General features: G+C 34.7%; 3 protein-coding genes across 3 annotated transcripts; all 3 read left to right on the top strand.

The window, feature by feature from the left end:
- Positions 1 to 1,086: 1,086 nt before the first annotated feature.
- On the top strand, positions 1,087 to 3,464 carry LOC126555587 (uncharacterized; the record flags this gene model as incomplete). Its single annotated transcript, XM_050210487.1, has 6 exons — positions 1,087 to 1,139; positions 1,212 to 1,481; positions 1,729 to 1,994; positions 2,369 to 2,598; positions 2,679 to 3,195; positions 3,438 to 3,464. Coding segments are annotated over 6 exons (1,363 nt in total), but the record flags the coding sequence as incomplete, so codon positions are not given.
- Positions 3,465 to 3,889: 425 nt separating this feature from the next.
- LOC126555588 (uncharacterized) lies at positions 3,890 to 5,377 on the top strand. Its single transcript, XM_050210488.1, has 3 exons — positions 3,890 to 4,197; positions 4,266 to 4,398; positions 4,482 to 5,377. The coding sequence occupies exons 1-3, from the start codon at positions 4,057 to 4,059 to the stop codon at positions 4,547 to 4,549; spliced, it is 342 nt and encodes a 113-aa protein (XP_050066445.1). The 5' UTR covers positions 3,890 to 4,056; the 3' UTR covers positions 4,550 to 5,377.
- A 12,121-nt stretch (positions 5,378 to 17,498) lies between these two features.
- LOC126555586 (uncharacterized) lies at positions 17,499 to 18,194 on the top strand. Its single transcript, XM_050210486.1, has one exon. The coding sequence runs from the start codon at positions 17,499 to 17,501 to the stop codon at positions 18,192 to 18,194; it is 696 nt and encodes a 231-aa protein (XP_050066443.1).
- The last annotated feature ends 2,190 nt before the right edge of the window (positions 18,195 to 20,384 follow it).

Below are 20,384 nucleotides of genomic sequence, written 5' to 3'. Positions count from 1 at the left end.
TAACGCGGCGTCCAGTGGTAATCGAATCACGCGATCACCACCAATGACCCCTTTTCTCTGCCTTAACCATATCTCTTATATACTAAATTTACAATTGAGTAATTATCGATTGTATTGTACTAATTTACACATTAACTTACGTAATTATTATTTTAACCCAATTAATAACTAATTTTATTTACATTTCTTACTACTATGTTTTGATTACTATGCTAACTAAAATATAAAGTTTAACAACACTATATTTCATAATTGTTATCTTAACCTATTTAAATTCTATTTTTTATTATTGCTTAATTATTAAAATTCATAAATCCTAATACAACAGGGCCTCACTACTACAGTCAATTTGAGCTCAAAAGATGTATAATTTTGACAAAATTAAAGTTAGTTTAAGATGTCCGATTTTGATTTTGAAAAAAATCCTGAACTCTGCAGACTATAGATCGTACGGAATACTTTGTAAAAATTAAATCTTATATTCTAATAAAGTGGTAATAAAAACTTGAAAATATGAATTTTTTCAAATTATAATATTAAATTTAAATTAAAACCGGAATGTTTTGTAAGATCTACAGACATTTTTCTGCTGAATTTAAATATTTTTTCAGAATTAAGAACGGACCTCGTCAACTAACTTTAATTTTGTCATATCAATAAGTAAGTATTGTCGTAAAATTCGTACAGTGAATTTTTATTGTATCGAGTTATTGACATGTGCATGCGTATGCGAGAGTGGCAACCTTCGATACACGATGATCCCAGCCGGAACCAGCATTGCGTTTCACTTACACTAATAATCATTTACAACTACACATTGATCTCGGGCGGCTTAGACGAGATTATAAATTGCCTAAATGTTATCTCTTGAATAATAACCGTAGCCAGGCCCCTTAATAATAATATATTAATATAATAAATACCTAGATACCTAGTCCGACTAGAACTACAATCTGAAATAAGTCGTGGATTATATTCCAAAAACATCAGAATAGATTCAAAACTACTTCATACCAAACATCAACAAATATCAGAAAACAGAGAAATAGTTAGAGTTATTATAAAAGTTTTAATATTTTTGGCTAGGCAAAATATTGCTTTCAGGGGTCATGATGAAACAGTAATATCCCAAAATCGAGGTAATGTGAATATTGAATTTTAATATCTAGTTTTTGCTAAATTATTTTCACTGTATAAAATGGTTTGTCTAGGTAATTTCATAGAACTATTAAAAGTTGTTGGAGAATATCATGGATCACTTATGGCTCATTTAGATAAAATTTGGTCAACGGAAAGAAATCGAATTACCTTTTTATCCCATGAAAGCCAAAATACCCTTTTAAATATTTTGGGAAATCAAGTGCGTTTTTCAATAGTTAAAGAATTAAGGGATGCTGAATTATTTGCAGTAATAATAGATACTACTACTGATGTTTCCAACATAGAACAATTTACTTTTGTTGTGAGATATATTTATGATGGTAAATAAAATATATTTAAAATTTTATAATAACTGTTATTCCCTCTGTCATTTTTTCCAATTTTGGTCCTGAATTTCTCAAAAAAACTTGTCACATTTATAATTTTATTAATTTTTGTTTCAAATTAACTCTAATGTTTGTTAAAATATTGTGTAAAATATCACCTGCAATCTATAATTCATATACTTAATAATAATTTAGATGGTAGAATGGGAAATCCAATTAATAGTTTAAATTTTTTTTTAAGGTAGACCATACGAAAGATTATTATGTTTAGAAGCAGCCATAGATGCAACGAGTAAAGGAATGTTTAATACTTTTTGTCATATTACCAACAAATACCAAATTGATTGGAGAAAAGACTTGTGCGCCCAAGCATATGATGGAGCTGCTTCGATGCAGGGAAAGTATTCTGGATTACGAACTTTTATACAAAATAAAAACCCTAAAGCATTATATATTTGGTGTTTCGCCCATATTATGAATCTTGTTATAGTTGACACTTTGGATAAAGTAACAGATATAAGGAACTTCTTTGGAGAACTGCAAAGCTTGGTGGCTTTTATGAGAGCTAGAAAACGAACATCAACATTCTATGAGTGTCAAAAAAAATTAAATGTCGGAGATAAAGAAAAATGTCGAATTCGTAAACTTAAAAATTTTCGGATACCAGATGGACTTCTCATGACCGAGTTATATCAGTAGTTCATAATAAATATGATGCTTTGAGGGACACTCTAAAAATATTATGCATGACAGAAGATAGAGTTACATCTTCAAATGCACGCATATTTCTAAAGATTATTTCTTCATTTAATTTTATTCTGGTTTTAAAACTGGTTAGAGAAATATTTTTAATCACAACTCCTACATCATGTTATTTACAGTCTAAAAATTTAGATTTTATTCAAGCTCTTCATCTAATTGATAAAACTAAGCAGCTATTAGAAGCACTACGTTCAGATGAACAATTTTATGATCTTGTTAAAGATGCTAAGAAGTTTGCTATGGATAATAACTTACCAGAAACACATTTTGAGGAATGCCGCATACATATAAGAAAGAAAATGCCAGGGGAACAAGTAAATAAGGAAATTACTACTTCAATGTCAGAAAAGTAATACTGATAATATTGATAATCACTATACTATGATTTATCCAGTATGTATATTTAATTATTTAATTATTTTATTGTAGATTCAAAATTGACACATACTTTATGGCTTTGGACCTAATAATATCTTCAATTACCAATAGATATGATGAGGCTCGAGAAATTTTAAAAGATTTAGCCCTTCTCTCTCCAAATCGGCTAATGGATGTTGCCAAATCTACTAATGAATTGCCTACTGATTCATTTGTTCATTTGTCACACTGGATTAAAGACATACATTTAGAAAAAAATAAAAAAGAATATATTGTATTTAGCAAAAACATCACAGAGCTTATAAGTGGCATGACATTACCTGCCAAACTTCATTCCGATTCATCGCTAAATACAGCGGATATTATATATTCAGATGAACAATCTTCATCAGATGAAGAATGTGTGATTGATAAAAATACTAAAAATAATTGTACAACAGCAATGGATATTATGAATCTAATTTCAAGTTATGATTTAAAACAGGCATTTCCTAATTTATATTTGGCTTATAAAGGTTTATGTACCATTCCAACAACATCAGCTTCCGCAGAAAGGAGTTTTTCCAAGGTATTAATAAATATTTTAGGTATATAACAATGTTAAAACTTTCACGATTGATATTTGTTAATTTTAAAATATCAAGGATTATAGTTATCTTGAAATTTGACAGTTAATATGTTCTAGTACTGTAAATAAATTAAATTATTAATTCATTCATCATTTCATTGAATTTTCTATTGAAATAATTTATTTCATAAATATGGTCAGTTAATTATTCTAATTATTGTTGTGTCTATTTTAACTACTAGTTAAATCTAATACCAACGACTGATTAAAAATATAGTATAATTAACCCCAAATGTTTTTAATAATATTTAGTTTAGCTTTAAATTTGTTTTACAACCTTATCATAAAGTTTTTAATATGTGCTAAATATTACAGGTAAAACTAATTAAAACAAGACTCCGTTCGACTATGTGTCAATCTAAATTGGAGAGTTTATTAATCCTTTCGTGTGAAAGAGATAAAGAAATTAATATAGAAAAAGCAATCAATACTTTTGGAATGACATCATCTGTTTTAAAAAAAAACCTTAATGTATACTTAAATAATAAAAATTATGTATAAATAATACAAATATAAATATAAATAATAATAAATATTAATTAAATATTTCTACTTCCTAAAAATTATTTTCTTTACATGTCTTAACTGACATGAAGTGTATGTCTTTTCTGAATTTCAGGGGTAGGTGGTTTGAAAAAATAATGTGTCCCACGGATTAAAATTGTTCTCGCCGCCACTGCCTAGTCGTTAATAGTGTTAGTACTCTAAAGAAAGTTACTTCATCAAACAACTAACAAGTATATTACGCAACAAATCTTTTACATATCGTATCCGCAACACCTGCACGATGCTCACAACGATATGCCGTTCTTGCCCCACGCCAGTATACCGCACGGATCGAGCGTCCGAAAGTTGATGGTCACATTTTTGCGGAAAGAACGCTACGTGGTTCATTATATGAATTTAAAACAGGCCATGGCCCACGGTGTTTTAGTCGAAAAAGTGATTATTAAAATTATTATTATTATGTGTATACGGATCGTGTCTTATAACTTTTTCGTACATTTCAGACTCACAGAGTGTTGGAGTTCCACCAATCTCCGTGGCTAGCCCCGTACATAAATCTGAACACGGAATTACGGAAGCAGGCTGCTAACAAATTCGAAGAACAATTCTTTAAGGATCTAAATAATTCGGTGTTCGGTACGTTTTTTTTATAAATTTATTTCACAATTTACGAATTTTTTATAAATTATATCAACTCGATTTTTATTACATGTATATAGGTAAGACGATTGAAAACATGCGGAAAAGATTTAATTTGGAACTCGTATCGTGTCCCGTCAGAATATGAAAGCTCATAAACCGTCCAACGTTCAAGTATTGCACTACTTATGGTGAAGATCTCTCGGTGGTTATCCAGCATAACAGTGAAGTAGATTTCTGTAAGCCCATCTATATAGGATTTTCCGTACTAGAACTCAGTAAAGTTTTAATGTACGGATTTCATTATGATGTCATGAAGCGACATTACGGCGATAAGATTGATTTGCTATACACCGATACTGGTGCGTATACAATATGAAGTCTTGAATAACAATATATATATTATATTATATTATTATTATTATTATTATTATTGTATATTTCAGATTCACTATTCTATCGTGTGGTGACGAATGATTTTCACGACGACTTGATAGACAATCTGAATCTTATGCGGTTTATGGATACCTTGAATTTACCGAACGACCACAAGTGCTATTCGACTGCTAGGAAACGGATTCCAGGCCTGTTCAAGAATAAGACCAATGGCCGTACCCTTTACGAGTACATAGCGCTGCGTGGAACAGGACGTCTGCATTCGCGCAAAAGGTGTTATGAGGCACGTGTTTCGTAATCATTTAACGTTCGCCGAACACAAGCGATGCTTGTTTGCCAACGATGTCGACGATGTAGAATCGTACGAGTGCGACGATGAATTCGACGGTAACGTGGAGGAAATGATTGCAGCCGATTCCGCACTGAAAGCTGTCGCCCAAATACATCGAATTGCCTCAACGTCTGCTGCGTCTCCGTCGACGGCGGTCACACCATCCCCAGCACATTGTTATAGCCACATGCCTTTTACTCCGTATAGAGAAAATGTTTCTATATGATTGTTTAAGCATGAAGTGCGCATATTAAAACTATGAAGCTCGTCTTAAACAGAGCAGACGATAAGCGGTATGTGTTGCCGGATAATATCACGACTCTGGCACACGGTCACTATCTCGCGAAATACTGATTTGTTGTTGTTAATATTTCTATTGTTAAATTATCACATATTTATAACATACTAGCTGATCCGACACGGCGTTGCCCCTGTATTACTTTCTTTTTTTGCATTTTCGTATGTCGTGTATTAGTTTTTAATTTAATTGTATGGATAGTGCCAATATCACGTCAAATTCTCAATTTAATTTTGTGTGTGTGGGTGTGTTAAAGATTCATTGAAAACATACATTTATAGGCCGTGAATATTATTATATTTTTTTTTATCATTATTATTAGCACCTCCTTATATACTACATTGGTTGTTTTTCCACTTGTCGCTTGTGGCAAAAATGACTAAATGTAAATGTCATACATAGAGCACCTTATGTCACCAAATAATTTTCCTTTAGTCAAGAGTGCCATTAATTTCTTTATTTTAATATGAAATACTATAATGTAATGACGATCGTCCAGCTATTGTCCAGAAAACAGTGCATCTATGATGTCTTTCCAAGTAGGGCTACATGTAAATGTGATGAATAGATCAGGGCGACCATGTCGCGGACATATGTCATGGCATCTTGAGTTCGTTCATGCCCGTAAATGATGAAGGAAGTACTACGATTTGACCTAGATCAGTTGCATTAACATCATTACTCCCCACATCATCTTTGAGATGAATATAGTTCTCAGCTCTTAGCTGTTTCTGATGATTCCTAAAACAATTCAACCTTTCAGTTTCAATTTTTGCGTATAATTCGACCAAAAATTGACTGAAGAGGGAGCGGAAGTATATAATATGGTTAACTTCATCTTGCCTAATCATAATTCGGTAAGCATAAAAGGATGCTGCAGAAACTTTTTTTTCAAGAGGAAATTTCGTAGTGGGATTACACAATGGTATGTCAATAGAGTATCCGTCCTCGCCATGGCAAAACATAAGTGGATACTGCAGAGTGTCATATGCTCGATGAATTTCACTGATACGCTGTAGTTTATTATCGTGACTTTGAAGTACGATGTCTCTATTTTCAAATTGCTGACTTCCAATTATCAGAGCTATTTCATTTTGTGTTGGTGCGTTAAAGCGACCAACATGAGCATTATTTGGTTTTCTGTTTTCACGGATGACCACTTTAAATTTTTTACAGTTCTTTTGTACCGCATTAATCGTGGTCTTAAATTGATTGACATAACTGTTTTTTTCATGGAGTATGCTTTGCAATTGTTTGACCAACCCTGCTTTGACGTCTGTAAAATTGGCGCACCTAGAGCGAACTTCCCTCTCATCCTCTCCTACAAAATATAATTGTAAAAATTGGGAATTCCGATCAGGTTTATGCATGAGACTCCCTACCAAATGATACACCTGTCCTTGAACTTTGAAAGTAGGCATAAATCCTTCTGTTACAATTTTTTTATCCCCAAATGATGTCATTTGAAAACACCCATTGTATTTTCGTATAAGGTCCATAAAATGATTATGATGGGGGTGTCTATCCATAAGCAGGCTGTTGAGAGGTTTCGGCAAATGTTCAAAAGATGGAAGCTGCACTTTGCCATTATTGCAGCACATTCCGGGGGTTTCTTCTTTCCATTTTAGAGCATTGCAGTATTCGCACTTGTGGTTCATAGAACCAAGAGGTATAGTTTTTTCTGCCTCTTAAGCCAGGTCAGGATTGTACGTCATTCCTGAGTTGACCATTATTTTCCATGGAAGTGTCAGTCTTTCAACTTTCCGGCGGGGATTAGTATGCTCATATCGAGACCTAGCAGCTCTGCCTATCTCAGGATTATCTAGCTGGTACCTGGCAACTGCAGATCTGTTCACTAAAGGATTACGAAGTGCATATGTCTTTGCCGCGTTTTTAAGTTGTTTTTTTCTTATATTGCCAGTGTATCTGGCACGGCGTTTTCTACCTTTCTTCAGGGATAAAGAGAAAGGTGACTGCTGTAATATAGAATCTCTGACTCATTAGGTAGGCATACATCAAAATGGCCCCTAGAGAGATTTTGCGTAAAACGCATCCTCAACACAGGGTAACCTTCAATACCAAAACGCTCATAGAGCTGATAATTACGGTAAACTTCAAAAACGTTGTTGAACAATTGTCCAGCGGCCACCAATTCACATAAACCACCATAAGTATATAATTGAGACATGTCAGCAAAATGCTCAGCAGAACTCATATAGTTGTTCCCATTCTTGTCGTGAGACATGACAGAAAACTCCGTCCAATTTTTTGTTACGTGGCTCACAATAAGCTTGAGTATTTCTCTGGCCATTTGCTCAGTTCCGTACATAAGATAGGAGAACGAATTAAATAAACAGGCACCATCTCCTGTAATAGATACAACGATGTCAGATACCATTTCCCCATTCACGTTTAAAAACTCGATGACAACGGTGGCTGATCGGTCAATGGTGGGGGGTGAGTAGGGCCGACGGAGTTGTAGACAGCACGTATTCACCATTTCGCGTTATCTTTGTACTTTGACCGTCTACCGCCCGTACCTATTGTGTGTTGCAATCGAGGGTCGCCGATAACTTCGACTATATGCATATAGATTAATTACACTGTGTATACACTGAACAGCGATAAACAATTTGAAAAAAATACATATAAATAGCTATATAAAATGTATACAAACTTTAAAAAAATGACTAAATGTAAATGTATCAACACATAAATCAGGTTGTTATAGCAACTATTTATAAACGAAAATTCCATCGTAAATCACAAAATCCCCGTTTTAGTAACCCTTTAAAATGCGAATTTTGAAAAATCCTTTCTTAGTGCGCCCTTACATTGCTTAAGGAACCTCTGTACAAAATTTCAAGTCTCTAGACCCAGCGGTTTGGTCTGGGCGTTGATGAGTGAATAGGGGCCGTCTCCTATATGTATATAGATTAACCTGATAAAATATCTGTATATTATATTATATAATTGTGAAATAACCGCGCATTGTGTATTTAAATGTATAAAAATTCGTTGTATTGTAAGATGTTAAAATATATTAACACCGTTTATTTAAATTATTATTATTATTTCCATTTCAGTATTCTTATGAATCATATAGTTATAATGTCGATCGCGGTGTTTCGACGTAATATGTATAGTATAGAGTAAAATATATATATAATATATACATAACCCCTTAAAAAGTAATATTATAGTTATGCTTTACCCCTAGTATTTCAACTCATACTATATCGAGTTAAATATATTTATAAACTATACAATACCCCTTATACGCACAGCTGCGTTCCTATACTCACTGCGACTAATATTATCGTTCTTGAGCTAAATATATGTACACGTGGTGGGGCGAAGTTAATCATTACTCCTTATCGTCCTTATCACCACACGCACACTCGTACACACACTTACCCGAAAAATCTCACGATTTCGGTAATATTATTATTATTTTAAAAATCCCCACTCAGTCGCTGTGTGATAAGAGGTGGATGGGGTGTAGAGGGGATTTCTATGTCCACATACCTACAGGAACATGGATGGTCATTTCTTCATCAGTCAGTCTTTAGAGTTAAGTATTTTCGAACGTATGATAATAATATATTAATATGTCAGAGTTCTCATTTTTCGACCATATCCTTAAGAAACGATGCGTGGTAAGTTTTTCAACTATTATTATTATTTTTTTTTATCATCATTTTGTACCACACCGCATACTACTACTTAAATTAAACTTTATTTTATTTTAAGTCACCACCATTATTCCTCGAGTCTTATGATCCGCGTGACTTCATGTTTACTGTAGCTGCAGAACACAGTGAACCCAGCGTCGATTATTCGCTCGGGTTTCATGCCGGACAACAATTTCCGTGGAAATCGCCCGATTCAAGTCCACCATTGCAAGACGAGCAACAGTCTATGCAGGAGATGTCGAGCTGGAATTCACCGTCCATCCTAAATTTATTATCTGCACAATTCCCCAACGATAGAGAAATATTAAGTGAGTCTTAATATTATAGATAAAATTATTATATATATTTTTTTTTTAATTACGTATCATATTTTCAGATGACGCACAATCATTTCATTTGAGTGACTTTGAGTGGGAAGATATTCCCCGTAAAGAAAATACTCCACATTGGAAAAAGAAAATAATATCTGAATTTAACACTAAAATGTAATATATTTAATTTTATGTAAATAAAATATTATTTTATAGAATACCGATGTTTTTTTTTAAATAGATTTTTAACTCCATAGAATACCAAATATTATTATTTTAAGACAGATTTATAATTTGTACCTCATATAATTACAATTATATGTAAATATTATACTACTCATTATATACGATATATTATTATCAAATTATATAAACCCTATAAATATTAAATTAAATAATTTTTTAAAAAAACCGTCTCTTCTTAGCGAGAATGATTATATAACTTATTAAATGTATATAATTATAAAAAAAAAAAAATATCGAAATAACCTATTATTTTCGATGAAAATATTATATACCTAACTTGTTAAATGTATATAATGTACCCTTTAAAAATTGATTAACATTATAGGTTCGAGATAAAATATAAAAAAGAATATACTTGAAAATATTTTTATTAAAAATAGTGAAACAATAAAAATCGAATTAGATTAAAAAAAATAACACAGACGATAATACAGACGATAATAATATCGTTCATAGAGGAGTTTCATTATAGATTTTATGAGAAATCTATAATGAAACTCCTTTTACTCATACCGCGAAAATCAAATGTACTACGGTCACCTGCCCGAGATTGTATGCGACGATCTCTTCAGACGTGAACTGCACTGATTTCGGCAAGAAGATGTTGATAACTCCACCGCCATCAGGCTCGTGCAAGACGCACGAAATTGCAAGCCCAAACTTTGTGTCTACGGCCTTCATGGACTGAACGAGATAATATTCAACATATTTTCTTAAACCTCCGATGGAGAGATTTAACACGTTAGCCTGTTGTTTGAGATTCGCTAAGAATGCCATCGTTACTGAGAACAGAAAAAATAAATATTAAATAAAAAAAATAATTGGCGCGTATGCGCGTTCCATTATATGTAAAAAATAATTATAATAATTATTTTTTTTAAAACATATCTCGTTATTTTATTAGGGTAAAAATTAACTCACTTTAAGTATGTAGTATAAAAAACTATTGACGATGATGATTTTCGTAGTCATCGAAGTAGAGCTAGTACTAAATTAAAAAAAATATTGACTATTAATATTAAATAAAAATGGTGTTTAATATATAATTATTTAATTAATTAAATTATCTCGCTTATATTTTCAAAAATTATAGACATTACTCTCGAGGATAAATGCGACTGCATATAATAATTATTATTAAATAAAACTCACTTTATTCGAACGGAGATGTTGATTTAGAACTTAGACTGTTGCTGCTGGATGGATAGTGCGAAAGGACCGTATTGTGCTGGCTAGTATATTCGACTGATTTAAAATTCACTTGCCACCGGACAGGCGTCCAAAATTATCATCACCAGACATCACCCCCATCGATATCGATCGGCGCACGCAATATTTAGCGGGTACAGTGATTGATAAACACATGTGTTTGTCAGTATCAAGGTCGAAAAGGGTGGTCCGATGAGCGGATCCTGGGCGTTGTAATCGGAATGTGTCGCTTCGGTTGACCTTCGCCGCCAGATGATGGTATTTTACACACCACCTGTAGGGTTGCCCAGATGTGGCTAATGAATACGCTTTTTTGTGTGAAAAACTCGACATTTGTGGGCATTATATTATGTATATATCTATTTGCAGGAGACTATATAATAATATCGTGTATACAGAAATGAAATTATATTATTCTACAAATTATTTTTAAAAATCGTGTTATGGAATGTGAGGTTGTTTGTGTAACGCTGACCAACCGTCAATCCCAGATGTGGAGTAGATACATGTTATACACACGCACACAGATATATGCGTAATAAAACTCTTTACACAATTATATAATATAATATACATATATTTCAGATATATTATATACAAAAATTAAATAATATAACACATTATTTTTACATATTATTTTTAAACCATTTAAGCAATGCGAAAACTCGATTATATGTACATTGCGTGCTACCTAAATTCATATGGTATAAACAGCACGGTTGTATATTTTTTCCCGGCCCCGCATGTAGCTGGTCGAGACGCGGACAGTCCAAATCTGTGCCCATCTCGATGATTTTGACATTGGGAATGAAGTCTTGAATGATCTGCCGTTTTTCTTCACCTTTCACGTAAATGCAATCGAAATGTAGTGATGTTAAAATCTTTCCTATTTCCGAATATTGGACGTCCCCGCAAACCGATGACAGTTGGTGGTAATTGCGATACAACCACATGTTGACAGCATTGACTTTTGGCGTATTTTCGCGCGTTCTAATATGTTTAAAAATCCAATGTTGGCTAGCCCACCCGTCCAAGTCTACTATAGACATTTATTTTATCATGTACTTTGAGTGGGGACCAAGTATGCACTGGATATCCAGAATAGCCGAAGTCATAATTCTTGCGATTGCAAGAGCTATATTATAATATATATAAATATATATATTATAACGTCTTACTAGCGGTAGTCTTGAGTGAATACTGATATCCATCGATTCTATCCTCGAGTATAACTATCCTGGTGTATGCGTGCGTCAAGTCAGTTTTCAAATCTTTAATATTTTTATTTATACTATCTATGGATTCTATAAAAGATTTAATTTTATATTCGTTTTCCAAAAAATATTTATCGATATACGGTACGAGTGCAGAGATTTTTTCCACGTTTGCGTCAATTATATTACTATGTATAGCTAGCTCTTTTGTAAAATTTTCGCCGAGTACCGTTATTTTACCATCGATTATCTCGATTAAATCGACGTGTAAGGCGAGCTCTTTTTCGTATTTTTCCTCTATATCCGCGATTATTTTATTCAACCAACTGGTCGGTGAACCTCCAAACGCGTCCATCGTACCGCGGTAACTGTGCTTAAATTTTTAAATCCGCCTTATTTATCCAGCTATTATGTTCGTCCGAAAAACCTAACCATCGAACGAAAACACGACGACCCTTTGTGCGAATTACTTTTTCCAGCAGATAATCGTCGGGGTACATTGTCCTGCGTATTTCTTCAGCGTAAAAACTGCCGGCGATCGGGCTCCCCGTATAATCTTCAAGGATAAATGTTGCCGGCGTAGACTTATTCACTTTAATAATAGTAAATATTTCCGTAGACCAATTGGGTAAATATCCTTTGGTGAAAACGCCCTTGTACACGCTAATGCGGACTTTGTCACCAACGCTAAATTTTATTTTCCCCGTTTTTTCAACATCATATTTTAGTTTTACCCGTGACGGGTGAGCGTCGGCCTCCATCGGCGTCATACCAATCGTTCTATGCATTGAATTATTATAACCGTCTCCTAAAGCGGGTAAAATCGTGATCCAAACTTGCGAACCTCTGCTAGTGAATTCTTTAAACATACGAGCTTTAATCGTGCGATTGACCCTTTCTATTATCGATGCTTTAAGCACGCTGAAAGTACTATACATTTTTATATTGTGCTTTTTTACTAGAGCTTCAAAATTTTTATTGTAAAATTCGCGGCCCTGATCAACGTGTAATAGATTAGGTCTGCTCTGTGAGAAAATTTTACCAGCTGCTGCAGTGACTTCCTCACCCTTTTTGGTCTTCAAGGGCGCGTAAAATAAACGTGTAGTAAAACAATCAATAATGAACAGTATATAGTTATACGATTTATTCACGGCAGAATATTGTTGCATGTCGACGAGGTCTGCTTGGAATAAATCGTTTTTACCGTAAACAATGACTCGATGTCGCGGATAGCTCCTTCTGGCCGACGCTTGAAGTTCCGCCGCAATCGCACGCTTAGACATTAGGTATTTTTTTCAATAATTTAGCTTGACTAATTCTCCGCAAATCGATACTATCTCGTTGCGAACTGCCGTGTTGCCCGCAGCGAGTGACGAATACAATAGACGCAGTCTATCTACCAACTCGTTAGGATCGTTCCAATAAGTGATATTGTGCTTTTGTAATCGTATATTAATACCCGCACCCGTTAAAATATTATTTTTTCTAGAAAACAAATTTGATATTATTCCAAATTTAGGTCCTTTAGATTTACGAATAAGTTCACCGTTCAACGTCCTGTGCGCCGATGTCTGAATTAAGATCAGTTTATTCGCATTTAAATCCGCCTGTGTATATTTCCCCGACTCGGGGGATTTAAGGAATAACAAATCGATAAGTCCCGCCGTCACCGGGTATGTACGTGTATCACCTTCTATGCGTATCACGTTATCGAAAAATTGTATTTCTTTTCCGCCCAATTCGAACGCGTCGTTAGATTATTTTCTTGGACCGTATATTCGGTCCAACACTGGTTTTGTCCAAGGACCGAAACGTGCATTCAAATCTACATACGCTGTAGGCGAAGTCTGTTGGGGCGGGGAACGATTCACAATAGAATCCGCATCTGGCAATGGCGACGTCGCCCTCGACAGTAACGATGCGGACGGAGACGATGTGGCCCGGAAAGGTTTCCTTTTGTTATTCGAACGTATCTCGTTCAGAGGCTCGATAATGGAGCCAAATGTGTTATTTATTAACGCATCCGTTTCAAACCTGCCCGTTTTTAACGCATTATATTTTTGTTTTATATTCGCCCTCGCTTGAATTATTTCCGTCAATATCGTAGGCGATGATGCTGTCGTGTTGTTCTCCTTATCCATGATCCCGAGTTAATGTAGCAAATTTAAGCTCGCCGTCTTTTTATATAATGACGTACTTGTCGAAGCCGTGCCTGTAACAACCGTCATCACGCCCGTTTTCACTACTGATAACGACGAATTCAAATCGCCCGCCCCGCCAGCACGCCATGCAAAAATCTTTAAACTCTGAGTACTTGATATCGCCAGAGCAATGCTCGTCGTAGACGTGTTTTAAATTAATTTCGTCTTGTTTGAAAAGCACTATAAAATTAGCGTTGTCGCGGATCAATTGTTTCGGGACGCGTGAATACGATTGTGCCAAGTAACACACATCTATAAGATGATGTCTTGAGCGGGTAAAATATGAGCGAACAATGTTATGATTATTAGTTATGACGTCGTCAAAAAGAAAAACCGAGTTAGGTAGAGCTTTTTCCGGCTGAATAACAGTTTCGTTCTCGCTGAATTTATATAATTTAACGCTTGGAACACCGCTCAAAATTTTATCGAGCATTACATATTTAGCTTGATCTAGCGTTTTTGAATAAATATACACATTTTCAAATTTAATCCCGTTCTCGTGAACCAAAAGTGTGAAAATAAGATTTGTTTTACCACATCCGGACGGGCCTACGATCAGCGCGAGTATTGTGTTCGGAAACAGCGGTCCATGTCTCGGGGCGCGCGGTGCAGCTCCGTTATTACATAACGATAGCGGATCGATATTGTCGACTCTGAGCTTTATCACTTGGTCGACAAACCGCATTGTATAAATACGCGTGACGTTTGAGCGACGTGCTCATATAATGTTCGAATAGAATGTATCGCGTTCGAAGTACAAGTCCAATAGCTGTGCAGGTCTACTGAACACCGTAATAAATAGTCTACCGTTTGAATTACATCTGCCCGGTTATCAGTACTGCGGGCCGGGGACTAATTTAAAAGAAAGACTCACTCTCGGACAGCCGGGAATAAACGGTTTGGATTTGGCGTGCAGGGAACACGATATATATTACGATAAAAGTAATTCTTTGACCTATCGCAGTGCGGCCGACAGTGTATTGGAAGAACGTGCTTGGAGCAGAGCGGGGGCAAAAGGCGCCGCGTGGTTTGTAACTACGGGTATGAAGGTTAAACGAAAAATCGGTAGTGGCTGCGGGTCTCTAGTATAGTCGGGGCGTGTAAAAAAGCGTTAAAAAAATCGCTAAAATCGTTTTCGGGAACACCGAATATGAATAGTTTAATAAAATCGACTGTCCTTGTCTCGCGAAAACATGTAAAGTCTGCTGCGGGGAGCCGATCGAAAAAAATAAATAAAAATAAACCGCCTCGCGTCATCAGAGTTCCGAAAACGGGGGGCTCTTTAACTTTAATCCCGGTGTTGGCGGGGTTCTCAGAGCTCGGCACCTTGGCCGGCGGCGTTGCTAACATCGTTAGAACGATACGCGGTATTAGATCGGCACATCTGTGCATTTAGGCAAAGGCGTAGGTATATCTAAGGCCGTATAAAAGCGCGGGCTCGTATACTATAGTACGGAAATCTAGCGTCATTACACCGCGGACTAACAAACGAAAAAAAAAAATCGGCGACGAGAAAAAAACAAAATAATAAATCTCGAAAAATTAAATCTAATAAAAAGTCACCGAAATCAAAAAACTAACTCTGCCCAATCGTGCCCTTTACGATTTTGAAATTAGCGAATACGCTAAACGAGCGAAAATATCTCATTTCAGAGGCGTATATTGCATAGACAGGTTGCCCGTCGCACCTAGACGCGAAGAAGCTGCGGTCGTTAATCTAGACTTTGAAAAAAATAAGGGCACGCATTGGGTGTGCTATAAAAAAACCGGAAAACCAGATTTGTATTTCAATAGTTTTGGCAATCTTCGTCCGCCGTTAGAATTGGAAAAATATTTTAAGGGCTGCGATATCGAATACAACTACGAGAGAACGCAGGCATACGATACTTTTAACTGCGGTCATTTATGTTTAAAATTTTTAACCGCAAAACAATAATAATAATATTAATTTATTAATAAATATAATAATATAATATAATATAACACAACATAATATAATATAATATAATACACAGCCGCCGGCATGACGTCGCAAACAGTATCGTTGAGCGGTAACAGTTCCGAATTGGAATGTCATTTTTTCCCGCTACTAGAATTGCCTGATAAATCCGTAATCGGACTTCTAAGCATCCAGACATATAATTCTATACCTAACGTCGAAGCCGGATGTGATACACTACATATTATACACGGTGAGCTGGAGGGGGTGACAAAGATTAAAATACCGACCGGATGCTATGAAATAATTACTCTGGAAACAAAAATACGTGGACTTTTGAAGGACATCGGTGTAAATTTTTTCAGTTTATCGACCGACAATAGCACGTTGAAATGTGCAGTTCATTGTAATAGCGATATCGACTTGAACGTTGAGGACAGTATCGCCCCGTTATTGGGCTTCGATAAGCGAGTAGACATGAATCAGATCGCGTGGTAAAAATTATGAATGTTAATACGATAAAAGTCGAACGTAACTTGGCTTTAGGTTCATTCGACAACGGACGGCAATCGCACACGATACACGAATTTTATCCAGTCGTTCCACCCGGCTATAAAATAGTCAAAATACCAAAATATTGCGTGCTGTTTAAATTGAAAACAAATACGATTGATTTCGTACGAGTATCGTTGACCGACCAAAACGGTAAATTAATCGATTTTCGTGTCGAAACTGTGAACGTTCGGCTCCTTATAAAAAATGGGTTTGGAGTTTAACGCCGATAAATACACGAACAGCACATCGAACGTCGTAAAAAAAAGTTGATAACATTGAAAAAAAATAAAAAGTTGACATTAGTTAATCGTAAATTTTTACGTTTAATTAGCAACAAGTAAATATCTATTCCGTGTCAATATTGCGCGAAAACAATGGATAAATCCTTCTTGGATGTAGGCGGGGCGTATGTTAACGAATCTCCGATACGGGAAATGTTTTTACATTCTTTTTTACCGTTTTCATCGTCCGCGCTCGACAAAGGTGACGAAATACGTATATCCATTCAGAATCGCGATGCGCATACGTTACCAAGCGATAGTTTTATCTATATAGAGGGTAAAATAACGAAACCTGCCGAACTCCTAACTGAGATATCTATCGCACAAAATGGTTTAGCAAATTTATTTAACGAAATTAAGTAGGTATGAAATAAACTCTACCGAGGTACAGCGGGTTAAAAAACCGGGAATAACTAGTGCTATGAAGGGTTATTGCTCGTATTCACCCGCCGATGCGAATATCCTGCAAAACGCTGCTTGGGATATCACTAACAAAAATGCTAATTTCGTGAAAGACAACATGTTCAGTGGCTGTATTCCGTTGAAACACGTTTTCGGTTTTTGCGAAGACTACAAGCGAATATTGATAAATTGCAGTCAACAACTAATATTGAATAGATCGATGTCGGATACGAGCGCACTACATTATATCAGCGTGGTGGGCGGGGACATGGCTACCGCGTCGGTTAAGGCGTTGGTGGCGAAAGTCAAAGTTCAGCTAACGCGAGTGTTGTGGAAAGTACCAGTGATCAAAGTCGACGATCGGGAGCGGTTGAAGCTGATGAAAATCATCGATAGCAAAAAAATGATAAATTGCGCTTTTAGAAATTGGGAGCTTTGCGAGAATCCGAATTTACCGCAAACGAGCAAACACACTTGGATGGTTAATACGTGCTCGCAGGTGGAAAAACCTAGGTGTTTAATAATCGCTTTTCTCACGAATACGCCTGGAAGCGTAGCGGACGGTTACAGCGGTGATTACGATGCGTGTTCGCTGACAAACGTTAAAGCGTATATTAATTCAATCGAATATCCGTATGAAGAATTTAACGAAAGTTTCGACAAAAACCTGTTTACGATGTTATATCAAAATTACGCCGATTTCCAAAAATATTAATACGAACGGGATACCGCGCAGCCGTATCTGTCGAGAGAAAAATATAAAGAGTTGGGACCAATTATCTGCATAGATTGTTCGCGACAGACCGACGATGCTAAAATTTCTAACGTCGATCTCCGTCTTGAAATAGAAGCAGCCAATAATTTTCTAGCTAACACGGCCGCCTACTGTCTAGTTATTCACGATCGAGTGATGCAATACAATCTGTTTACCGGAGAAGTTCGGAAACTATAATATTTACTATTTATTAAAATGCATTCGACCCTTGTACGGTATATCTGTATTCACATTTTACCATAGAATGCATACGACACTTATATCGTAATATAACTATGGCTGTGGATAGAGTCCCGGAAAAATCGGGATTTTTGATAGCAATTTTATCAGTCCCGGACAATTTTTTATCATACAATAATTACCGTACTGCCAGGACCGTAATTTATTTTATTTTATTTATATAATTATTAAAATCGAGTAATCAAGTTTATATAAATATAAAATATCAGTATTAGGTCAAATTTAAAAATACAAAATAATAAATTTAAACAAAAATAATGTAAATAAATTAAATCATGTTGGTTTCTGATAACTATTAAAGCCACTGGCCAGTCAAATTTTAAAATACAAAATATAAACATTCAGCAATATTGACAATACCAGTTTTTTTTTGGTATACTAATTAAAATTTACACACGGGGGTGATACCAAGTTAAACAATAATCACAACTGATAGAATTGTTGGCACATTTTTTTTGACAAAGTGGACACTGCCATAAAGAATGACAAACATTTTTCTGAGCAACAATTTTTTGCACTTTAGCCCAGCAGAAGGTGAAAAAAATAGTTTTACCTAAAAAATAGAATATTGTTTGAATAGAAAAAAAAAAAGTAACAATAAAAATAAATAATTAAAGAATACCTACTTGAAATAAATCAACTAACTCATCAATTATATTATTTGGTATGCTATTGTATTCATTTAGATCAGTGTCATTTATTTTAAAATTTGAACTTAAAGCCTTGTTTACAACGTCAATAGAACAAAACCATGACAATATTAATTTATTGCGTTCATTATAGTGCAACAATTTAAAAGGTTTTTTAGTCAAAATCATCTTTTTTTTTTTAAAACCGATTACTGTTTGAAGAGCTCTTTTGGGTTTTCCTCTACGTTTAGTTGTATTAATTTTAATGCTAGAAATATCTATATAGAAATAAAAACAAATAAATGAAAAATTTAATAAACTTTAACAAATAAAAATAATACCTAAATCAGTTCTTTTTTTAACAATAAGTGTTTGATGAGGTTACTCTTGGCACTAGTACACTGGATCTGAAACAAAATAAAAATGTAATACTACCCTAGACTATGTAAAAAACATAATTTACCATGTCAGTTTCGTTGATTTGGTCAAGTCTGCAATTGACGGTATCACTCTCGGTGTCACTAGTACACTATTAATAATAAAATATTTAATTCTACTTTAAACTATGTAAGTAGAATGATTTGGTAGGTTCAGCAGCTCCTCCGCCTTAAATTTTACATGTAAAAGCATAGGCTCCTCTGTATAGGCAATTCGTAGTACAGGCTCCTCCCAAACAACAAGTAATAACTCAATATAGGCAATCCACAACACACATTAACCCAACATCACCGCCAGATCCTACACGTAACCGACATATATTTTATGCTTTTCCATTCAAATACATTAACCTCCACCTTTTGAAGAAAATTAATATATATATAATATTTTGATTCGACTAAATAGGATACTTGACCGTCAAATTTTTTCCCCAATTAATTTCCTCCCTTTTATTTACACACACACACACACACACACACACACACATATTATTTACCATCATAAATGTACATACGTCATACATATATACATACATACAATACATACGTAAAAACATATCATAACATAATATAAGGTATACCTACAACATCACACATATCTAAAATATTATACAATTTTCAGATAATAATCCCATTCGAATAAACATCATGCTAATGCATAGGTACGTTATACATCGGAATGTATCTCAAACAAACACACATTCAAATATATTATAATATAGTTTACATATATACTGTTGTATTATATGTATGAATATTTTATAAGAGATGTTAGTACGTAAGAAATAAGTTAAGAAAAACTATAGATAATAAGTAAAACAGTA

The sequence above is a fragment of the Aphis gossypii genome, unplaced genomic scaffold (genome assembly GCF_020184175.1).
Source record: "Aphis gossypii isolate Hap1 unplaced genomic scaffold, ASM2018417v2 Contig00921, whole genome shotgun sequence".
Classification (NCBI taxonomy): Eukaryota; Metazoa; Arthropoda; class Insecta; order Hemiptera; family Aphididae; genus Aphis; species Aphis gossypii.
The sequence above is the reverse complement of the archived record's forward strand: the minus strand, read 5'-3'. Positions and strand labels throughout refer to the sequence as shown.